Raw genomic sequence first — 10,543 nt, 5'->3', positions numbered from 1 at the left:
GGGCAACATTCTTTGTTTACCAGAATGGCAGGCAACGGTCCCTGTCCACATCTGAAGCGGGTCTTAGAGGGTTGTGATACTAAAAATATAGGAAATAGCTTCCTGCTCTAGAAGAGCTTACAATGTAGTCAACGATATGGCTTCCACGACCTCCACGAATTCTTACAACAGTCCCAGACAGCCGACAAGACTGAAAAGAGGTAGAGGGAGTCAGAAGGTACACAAAAGTAGGGACATAGAGTCCAAGGGCGAACACAGACTATCTGCTTCTACACTCCACGTGCACGTGTTTGTCCGGCCACAGGACACAATTACCGGTTGTTTACGTGTCTGTCACCCCCATAAGACCACCAACAACCTGAGGGCGACCCAGTCCCGGTTCACCTACCATCCCTTTCTCATGCCGGGGCCTAGACACGCAGCAGGTCCACGCCCTGTTCGGCCTTCTCACTCGAGGGGCTCCTGACCATTGGCTCTTCTGTAAGTGGGGGCGGAGCGTCACGCTCCGTGACCCCTCCCCGTCCTGAAGTCCCCGAGGAGCCCAGGACAGGACCCGGAGGCAGCGGGAAACCCAGCCGCACCCAACGGCTGTTGGCGGTTATCGGCCACCTGCTGCTGCAGCCCAGATTGGCTCCTTCCTCTGGCCCCACGGCTCCCTTAACCAATCGCCAGCGAGGCCGGTAGGGAGGCCCCGCCCCGCGGGGTCCCGCGCTGGCACCTGGGGAGAGCGGGCTGTCTGCGGAATCACGGGCGGCTGAGTTGGGACCAGCGGACTGCGTCCCTGAACGGAGAGAGTGCTCTTCTACCCGAGCCTCTGGGCGCTGTTAAAAGGAGCCCTGGGCTTCCCTGGTGGCGCAGTGGTTGAGAATCTGCCTGCCAATGCAAGGGACACGGGTTCGAGCCCTGGTCTAGGGAGATCGCACATGCCGCGGAGCAACTGTGCCCGTGAGCCACAATTACTGAGCCTGCGCATCTGGAGCCTGTGCTCCGCAACAACAGAGGCCGCGATAGTGAGAGGCTTGCGCACCACGATGAAGAGTGACCCCCGCTTGCCACAACTAGAGAAAGCCCATGCACAGAAACGAAGACCCAACACAGCCATAAATAAATAAATAAATACATTAAAAAAAAAAAAAGAGCCCTGGCTAGGGGCCAGAGGCGTGTACGACCCTGGGCAGCCTCTGCTTCTTTCCGGGAGTCAGTCTTGCCATCTTCACGATGAAGTTGGCGCGGCGAGGGGTAACCCTATGGGGAAACGAAGGGGCAGACGCTGGGATCGGCTCCCGAAAATGGAAGTGGAGAAAGGCGCGGAGAAAACCCGGGGCGTGGCGGTCTCTGCGGAAATGCTGCAACTAAAGGGCCGCCTCCCAGCCCTCGGAGACCGCAGGTCCCGCCCCCGCCCAGCCGGCCGCTCCCCATAGATCGAAGTCGCGCCGCACCCTCTGCCTGCCTCTCTGCAAACCCGGCCGGCCGCGCCTTTGGGTCGAGTACAGTCTGCTCTCCGTGGATGCGCGCTCCGCCCGGCGACTGACATATCTGCCAGTACTTGATTGTTCTCCCTGCGGCCCGGTGAGCCCGGCCCCGGCCCGCCCCAGCCCTGCGCCCGCTATATCTGCCCTACTCCCGCTACCCCGGCGGAAGGGACCCGCGCGCCACCTTTAATTTCACTCCTCACCTCCCACCCTATTTTGTATTTTACCTTTTGTTGTTTTTCTTTATCTCTCTTCTTTCACTCTTTTCATGTCTTGCTTTTGCTCTTTACCTCTCGCGTTCAAATGGCTGTAATATAAGCCTTCACCCTTCCACTTCCTCTCCTCGGCTGGGGTGGGGGACCTTCAGCGAAGACCAGAATGACCTCTGCCACTCCAGGCGGCCCCAGGCCATCCCTGGGGCTCTTTCTGCTGGCAGGAGGCTTTGAGCTGCTTGATGCAGCCTCAGCAGGGCCCGCTCCAGCCCCTCTAACCTCCTCGCAGCCCCGCTCTGGTTCCTAGTTGACTCAGCGAGTCTCTGACCCATCATGACTCCCCCACCACCGCCCCACTCCTGCTCACCAGAGTCTGCTGTGTTGCGGGACGCTTCTCCAGAATATTGAGTTCCACTAAAGGAGAAATCTGCAACAGAGCAATGTGTGATACTAAGAGAGCAGACGGGGGAGGGAAGACTCCTGGGTTCATCCTCTCCTCCAGTGTGTCCCCCTCCTCCAGTGTGTGCACTTAATTAGTCCCCAGCTGCCCTGTGGGAAATGGACCCTGTGCCCTACCCTCACACCCCCCTGATAAGGATTGAGTGGGCTTATGTGCCTTGAACAGATGGCCCTTTCCTTGCTGGGGTGTGGTCCTTTAAGGTCCATTTCCCTTTCTAAACTCTCCTCCTTTGCCCTCACCTGCAGGACACATAGTATGACCATTAGGTGTTTCATCTCCCAGCCATTTTCTATGGAAAACCAAAGGGATCAGGCCATGATAGCCACTGGCAGCTTTGAAGAATGGGATGCCTTTAGAGAAGCTTGATCTTGAAGGCCTCAGCGTGAGATCTAAGAGCCAGGTAAGAGTCCATTCTAAGGGAGGGGTCTTCTACTGCCTCAGCCCTGTGGTCTGGGGGCAGGTTTAGCAGGACATTAACCCAAATAACTAGCACCACCGTCCCAGTGAAGTCACTCTTAGCGTTCACAAAGCACTTAAGGGCCAGAGCCCTTAAGCTGACCTGACAATCCAAGGATGGTAATCCCCATTTTACAAAGGAGGATATTGAGGCCCAGGTGGGACAGTGATTAGCCCCAGGTCACCCTAGGAGTCAGCAGCAGAGTTAGGACAGGACCCTGTTGTTCTAACTACATATTGTTGACTCAAACTTTTGACTATCCTTAAGATTGCAGTTAGTAATCAGGTGAAACTGGTTATTTGCTGGGGATTGTAATATATTATTAACTCTTTCTCGTTAGGCCTGAGTTTAATCTTCTTAGTATGGTCTTTAGCACGGAGACCTTTGCCTTCATACCCATGCCTCTGAAGGACCTGACTTATGGCAACCCCAAGGCAACATTCAAAATGGCAACTTAGCCTTTGCACTTGTCTCTGAGGTGGGCAGGGCCTGGGCCTTATTCTTCTCTGGCCCTCACAACACGTTGCAACCCAGATCAAGGTCAGGACATGATTGACTCATGTCACTGATGCCCAGAGAAGGGAATGCCGTTTGCCTGAACCTTCTCAGAACTGTCACATTGTCATGAGAGAACTTCGGTGTTGGACCTCCTCGTGAAAGGCCTGGGGCTGAGAAAACAGCAGGAAAGAAATGAGCTGGGCACAGTGCAAAGCAAATAGCATAAGCTTTGGAGCCTGCAGACAGGACGCTTACTAAGTTCCCTGTTCTGAAACATGGAAGTAAGGGCAGCCACCTCACAGGGCTGCACTGACAAGTAAGTGAGCTAGTAGAATGTGCCAGGCAGAGGGGGGAGGAAAGGTGTGGAGCACTTCCCTGGGGAACAAGGATGTCAGGGCAGGGACGCTGGGGGTTCTGGAACACCTTCACCAACCCCTTCTGCTGCTTGAGTGCCAGTCTTCACTGAGCCTCATGTGGGCCAGGCTCCAGGGAAGCATGAATAAGGCCAGGAACTGAGTGGTGAGTCGCCTTTAGACTTCCCTGTTGGCCCAGCCACCTGGGATGAGAAGCCCAGGAGGAAGAAGCCTGGTGAGCATCTTGTTTACATGGGTCTGTGTGTTCACAACTGACTGCCACCACGTCATTCCTCTGCTGGCCAGCGCTTTCCTCCCGGCCCCAGCAATGGGGGCAGCCCATTAGGTGAGGCTCAGAGCAGCCACTCCTATGTAGTGAAAGAAAGAAACTCAGGGGAGAGAAGCAGGTCACCCTCCTCCACTGGGGTGCTGGGCTCACTTCCTCCTAAGGCAGGGGAGGAAGGTGTTGTTGCAATTCTGAGAACAAAATGGAGGTTTGGGTTTCCTTTGTCACTATAGCTCTGACCTGCACTTCCGCATCCCCACCTCTCATGAAGATGTGGATCCCTCTATGTTATAGGAGGAGAGGAAACTGGCCAGAGAGGGAATAGTTTTCCCACCCCCCGGGGTGGGGGTGGGGGTGGGTAGAGCACCTTATGCACTTACTCTCAGCCCTGAGAATTGCTCAGTATCCTTCAAGGCCCAGCTAAATGCTACCTTTTCTAAGTCTTTTCTGATTACCCACCCTTTCTTCTCTCCCAGTGGAGTTGGATGTTCCCTCCTTTGCACTTTGAGACTATGTTCTGCAAGCCCCAAATGCAGCTTGAATCACCTGTCCATCCCATGCCAGACAATAAGCCCCCCTCTAGGGTAGATACTGTCTCCTGCGCCTCAGTGAGCCAGTGCCCAGCAAAGCAGACTCCTTGAAAGAGTGCCTCTAGAGAGCCCAAGCTGTGTGCAGGCTGGTGGGGAAGAGAATTAGACTGAATTGAAGGAGCTGAATAGGTCTTGTTCACTCCTTTTCTTCTAGACTTAGTTCAAGACCCATAGGAACCTCTCCTGCTTAAGACATCCAGGGCATAAGCCTGTGGGTTTGTGCCTGTCAGGTCTTGGTCTAGCTGAAACCTTTTCCCTACTTCTGTCTGCCCTTCAAACAGATCTGCAGCATCAGGAATGTGGGCTTCAGTGAAATTTCTGCACCCAGCAGACACAGGGCTGGGCCAGTGCCTGTGAGGTAGCACTAGGATAGCTGTGATCCAGACACTCCCTGTGGTAAAAGGGAGGACTTCTCAGGAATGAATTGCTTCTCCAGCCCCTGCTTGAGTGCCTGTGGAGCTCACTCCTATTTGCCCTCCAGGGGCAGCTCTGGGTCCTTGCTTAGGGAGGTGGTGCTATCAGGGAAAGTGGGGTGGGGTAGTGAGAAGGGGGGGTCTGGAGCTTCAGCTTCTGATGGACCTTCTCTCTCCTTGGCTTAGATTCCAGCAGAGTTCCTCTGTCTCGTCTTGTAGCTGATTGAAGGTGCCCCCTTCTTTTTTCTTCATCTCCTGGGAGGTAGCAGGAATTGGCATTATGGTTGGGTTCAAGGCCACAGATGTGCCCCCTACTGCCACTGTGAAGTTCCTGGGGGCTGGCACAGCTGCCTGCATTGCAGATCTCATCACCTTTCCCCTGGATACTGCTAAAGTTCGGCTGCAGGTGAGGAGATGAAGCCTGGGGTTCTGATGGTGGCTAGTCTGCTCCCTCTCCAAGACACAGACTCCTCAAGGGCCAGCGGGGTTTTTCGGCGCTGTAAATTTTAGAGCATAGGGATGGAAGGAGATGGGGAGGGCAACCACCTGCCTTGGCCTTGCAGATCCAAGGAGAAAGGCAGGGGCCAGTGCAGGCTGCGGCCAGTGCCCAGTACCGTGGGGTGCTGGGCACCATCCTGACCATGGTGCGCACCGAGGGCCCCCGCAGCCTCTACAAAGGGCTGGTCGCCGGCCTGCAGCGCCAGATGAGCTTTGCCTCCATCCGCATCGGCCTCTACGACTCTGTCAAGCAGTTCTACACCAAGGGCTCTGAGCGTGAGTGTGGAGCTTGGCCTCTTCTCAGTGATGGTTGATCCTCGTTCTTTTAGCTGCACAGTTCCTTTAGGCCCCAAGACCTCTAGGATGAATTTCAGATCAGAGGAACTGAGAACTAGAAGGGTCCCTGATTCTTCTAAGGATTCCTGAACACCTGGGCTGTGCCAGGCTCCAAGTAGGGCATCGTCTCATAACAGTCCTCACAACCACCTCGGGAGCAGGTGGTATCATCCCCGTGTTACAGATGAAGAGGCTGAGGCTTGCTCGGGCGGGAGGGACTTGGCCAAGGGCACATAATGGGGAGCCAGAAAGAAAACACACTGAGGACTTGTGCCTCCAAGGCCAGCACGCTTCCATTCCACCTTCTCAGCATGCCATGCCCACCCTCCATTTTACACGTGAGGAAAATGAGAACCCAGATCAAAAGGTTGACTTTTCCCAAGATCACACGGCAGGGAGAAGTAGATCAGGGATGAGAACCCAAGTCCTATGAATCCCAGTCCTTGAGAAAAGCCACTTCTCTCGGAGCCTTTCATATTTGTCAAATGGAAATGATACTTGGGAATTCCCTGGCAGTCCAGTGGTTAGGACTTTCACTGCCAGGGCCCAGGTTTGATCCCTGGTCGGGAACTAAGATCCCAGAAGCCACACAGCGCTGCCAAAAAAAAAAAAAAAAAGGTTCTGATTTCTCGGGGCTGCTGAGTAGGTAAAATGAAGTGAATGAAAATGCTTCATGAAAGAAAGCATTACGTCTCATTTTGTCCTGCTCCTCGCTCTGTCCCAGTGCCCAGCACGTAGTAGACACTCCCAGTGATAGACTGTATGATGCAAAAAGTTCTTAGAGCAGGGCTAGTCTGTGTCTTATTACCGAAAGGTTACAGTGAAGACAGGAAATGGCAGTGACGTGGTTTTGGTGAGGAGAGGTGGGAAATGAGTGTAAACCCAGCTGGCCACTGACCCCCATGGTTCTCCCACAGATGCCGGCATCGGGAGCCACCTCCTGGCAGGCAGCACCACAGGTGCCTTGGCTGTGGCCGTGGCCCAGCCAACGGATGTGGTAAAGGTCCGATTCCAGGCGCACGCCCAGGCTGGAGGTGGCCGGAGGTACCAAAGCACCATTGAGGCCTACAAGACCATTGCCCGAGAGGAGGGGTTTCGGGGACTCTGGAAAGGTGTGTACCAGGTGTTTTCCCTTCCGCATCCTCCTCTTCCCCTATTCCTTGGTCTCACATAGGCACCATTTCTTTCTGCAGGGACCTCTCCCAATGTCGCTCGTAATGCTGTTGTCAACTGTGCTGAGCTGGTGACCTACGACCTCATCAAGGACACTCTCCTGAAGGCCAACCTAATGACAGGTGAGTTAGGGTAGATGTTGCTGGGTCTCACCTTCCCCCAAACCAGGAGCCAGTGTGGGTCTGCCTGGAGACCACATCTTTTCATCCCATTTCCCCTTTGCTTATGGAGTGAGTTTCTCTTTCACTGAACTGAAGCCAACTGGGGTGAAGTTTCCACTCTGCACGTTGAGGCGCTGAGGCTAGATTGGCAAAGTGACTCTCAGAGACACTGGGAGAGGTCCCAGCTGCAGTCTCTGTGTCTCTAAAACCACGAGACCTTAGCTACTTAAATCATCTCTTTCCTTCTGGAATTATGGGGTGAGGAGTCCTGACTGCTTCCCCTGCTCCTCCTTCTTGGCAGATGACCTCCCTTGCCACTTCACTTCCGCTTTCGGGGCGGGCTTCTGCACCACCATCATCTCCTCCCCTGTCGACGTGGTCAAGACGAGATACATGAACTCTGCCCTATGCCAGTACCGCAGTGCTGGCCACTGCGCCCTCACCATGCTCCAGAAGGAGGGTCCCCAAGCCTTCTACAAAGGGTGAGCCTCTGATCCACCCCACCCAATTCTAGGCCTCCTGGCCACCTGTACCTATCACACAGGTGGGAGAGAACCACCCAGAACTGAGTGGTTGCTGTGGCAACCACGTGTCAAACTATTTCTGATCCTGGTCCTGGCATTCTCGTGCTCTTAACTCCTTCCTATCAGAGTTGCTATCATGCCTACGTTGTGGGTGTTAAAATGGAGACTCACAGGGGACTCTTGCTCACAGGCCACAGCTCCATTCCCTGGGCCCTCCCAGCTTCCTTTGAGACAGAGCATCTGGGTTGGATTGGCTGCCAGGGCCCAGCAGGGTGAAAGAGATGACGTGTGTTTTCTCCCCTCTAGGTTCATGCCCTCCTTTCTCCGATTGGGTTCCTGGAACGTGGTGATGTTCGTCACCTATGAACAGCTAAAACGGGCCCTCGTGGCTGCCTGTGCTTCCCGGGATGCTCCCTTTTGAGCCCCCCCTGCTGATCACCTCTGGCTTTGGCTGCAGCCTGGACCTGCTTCCCTTTTCCTCCTCCCCTCATTCCCTTCCCTCTCTCCCCACCCCTTCCCTCTCTCCCCACCCCTTCCCTCTGCTCCCTTTCCCACCACCTCCCTTCCCTCTCCCCACATTTTCACCCCTCAGCTCCCCGTTGCCTCTCACAGTCCTGATGGAGTTGACCCCAGCTGACACTGTGGGAAGCCTGGACAAGCCAGCATCTCAAGCCCTCAGTCCCTTGAGAAGTTCAGCCTGACTCTTCGTCCTGCCTCCTGCCCCTGAGCCCGACTAGCACATCACCCATAAAACAAGCTCAACCTTGGCGTCTCCTCCCTCTCTGTTACCAGAGGTCTTGGTCTAATGGGCCCTTTTGGCACCTGGTAGGCAGGGGAGGAGCCACCTGACTTGGAAAGGGCGGTGTGACCCATCTTCCTCCAGCAATCTGGGTGGAGGTCATCCGGTCTGCTTCTCTTTCCAGACCAGGCCAGGGCTGGGGTGGCAAGTAAAGGAGCGGCCTGGAGTCAGCAGTGGCCTTGCTCTCTCGCCACACCACTTGAGCTTTCACTCACCAGTGTCTGGTACTCCAGTACCTGCCTTTCCAACCCCCCCAGCTGGCCCCGGGCCTGTTAATCTGCAAAATGAGTGTTCCTGTTTGCCCTGCTTCTCCTGTGCTGCTTGGAAGATTTAGAGGAACTTAGGAACCTTAGATGCTGTAGGCTTATTTTATTCCATTTTACAAATGGGAAATCCACCTCCCCCAAGTCCCAGGCTTAGTGAGGGCAAGTCAGGTTGCTTCCCATCCTCCACAGTCATACCCTTAGGAGGCGGTATAACTGCATTGGGTGGGACAGGCTGTAGAGCAGACACCCAGCCTCAGCCGGAGTCTTTCCATTTAGAGTCTCACCCTCACCCCAGGCTAGAGATCCCAGGGAGGTGGTGACAAACCAGGGGTGTCAGCCTCCCTGTCCCTCTTCCTACCATCTGTCTCCAGTCAGGAAAGCAGGTGGGCAGGGCTACTTCTGTTTCAAGGGTTAGGGGACTCTGTGAGGTTCCAGAATCCCAAGGCATCTCCTGAAGGGCTGGGCCCTTAGAATTAAGCCATCCAGGCCCGTTTTATAGATGTCTGAAGAAGCTGAGGGCTGAGACAGGTCATGCAGGCAAGGACACAAGGGAAATCAGCCGCTGAACTGGGACTAGGACTCAGATTCCGCCCTCCCCCTGTGCACTTTTCCCCTAGGGGCTGGGGTCCTTCAGGAATCCTGTTGGGCAGCTGTGGAGCCAAGCCCAGAGAACGTGACCTTCCTGTTTAAGTCAGCTGGTGCTACTGTGCCTTCCCCACTGGTCAGAGCAGGAGGCTGGGCCCTTCAGTGCTTGGGCAAGGGGTCCAGGATATTAGGGTTGTAGAGAAGGAAAGAGGGTCCAGGACTCCTCACCTTACTTTTTATTTTTATTGAAGTATAGTTGATTTACAACCTCACCTTACTTTTGAGCTGAGGTCTCATAGTCCCCAAGAGGGACAGGGTTGGGTGCAGGAGTCACGCCAGGGTGAAGGTGGCAGGGAGTCGGCATAAGTGGAGGACCCGGTCAGTGTACTTAATGCACCTTAATTCTCACATTAATCCTCTGAGGCAGGATTTGTTTTGCACCAGAGGAAACTGAGGGGCAATTTGTTGCCTTAGGCATTGTCAGCTGGCTCATTCACCAGCCTTGTGTTTCAGACACTGGCATGGACATAAGGCCACCAGACTTCATCACGGTTCTAGGCATGACCCTGAGACAATGAGGGGCTGGGAAAGGTAGGAGGAACCACTGGACAGCATACCAGGAGGCCTCAGTAACTCCTCAACCCTTAATGCCTATAAAATACCTGACACAAAGTAGCACTGAAGGCCACACTGAGGTAATAACAACAATCTCATAAATGGCTCTCACAGGCCTGAGAGTCTCACCATGAGGAAAAGGTTAAGAGCAGGCCTTGCTGCTGCCCTAGAGGACAGCTGGAGCACCAGAGTTTCACAAGGCAGGCCCTCACCCACTTGCTTGCTCTCAGAACAGGGCACCTACCGCCACCTCTCCACCTGGGTCCTACCTCAGGGCAGAGTCTGCTTCACTCCTCTGGTTTCCACAGCCCTGCAAGATAGGGATTGTAAATAGCTCAGAGGTGAAGCGATTTGCCCAAGGGTACACAGCTGGTTAAGTAGAACACCTGAGGTGCATCTAACTCCAAAGCCCCCATTCTTTAGTGAACCCTGGGTCAGACTCTGTCTCAAGGTCGGCTGCTTTCTCCCTGATGGTTTAAAAGTGGCTGACTGGTGCTACTGAGCCCCCATTTAAGAAAAAGAACCTTAAGCTGATATGATGCTTTGAATGGTGGAATCCAAGCAATATGGATATCATGGGGCCCTTTTCTGGCACCTCTTTTTTTTTTTCTTTTGAGGGCTGTTCCGCGCAGCTTGCAGGATCTTAGTTCCCTGACCAGAGATTGAACCCGGGCCCTCAGCAGTGAAAGCACGGAATCCTAACCAGTGGACCACCAGGGAAGTCCCTCTGGCACCTCTTAAGTCACTTCACAAAAGTGGCCACCCGCTCTGTCATAAGCTTGGATCTCTCCTAGCCCAAGTCCAGACTCAAGTGAAGGGCACCTCCCCTGGCACAGAAGAGGTGC

The 10,543-nt window shown here is 54.4% G+C and overlaps 1 protein-coding gene across 1 annotated transcript; it reads left to right on the top strand.

The window, feature by feature from the left end:
* Positions 1 to 4,893: 4,893 nt before the first annotated feature.
* Positions 4,894 to 8,200, top strand: LOC132526127 (dicarboxylate carrier SLC25A8). The gene is made up of 6 exons (XM_060159985.1): positions 4,894 to 5,147; positions 5,305 to 5,515; positions 6,493 to 6,687; positions 6,769 to 6,870; positions 7,211 to 7,391; positions 7,740 to 8,200. Exons 1-6 carry the CDS (start codon positions 5,022 to 5,024, stop codon positions 7,852 to 7,854), a joined length of 930 nt encoding a protein of 309 aa, XP_060015968.1. The 5' UTR covers positions 4,894 to 5,021; the 3' UTR covers positions 7,855 to 8,200.
* Positions 8,201 to 10,543: the final 2,343 nt, after the last annotated feature.

The sequence above is a fragment of the Lagenorhynchus albirostris genome, chromosome 9, assembly GCF_949774975.1.
Source record: "Lagenorhynchus albirostris chromosome 9, mLagAlb1.1, whole genome shotgun sequence".
In the NCBI taxonomy this organism is placed as follows: domain Eukaryota; kingdom Metazoa; phylum Chordata; class Mammalia; order Artiodactyla; family Delphinidae; genus Lagenorhynchus; species Lagenorhynchus albirostris.
The sequence above is the reverse complement of the archived record's forward strand: the minus strand, read 5'-3'. Positions and strand labels throughout refer to the sequence as shown.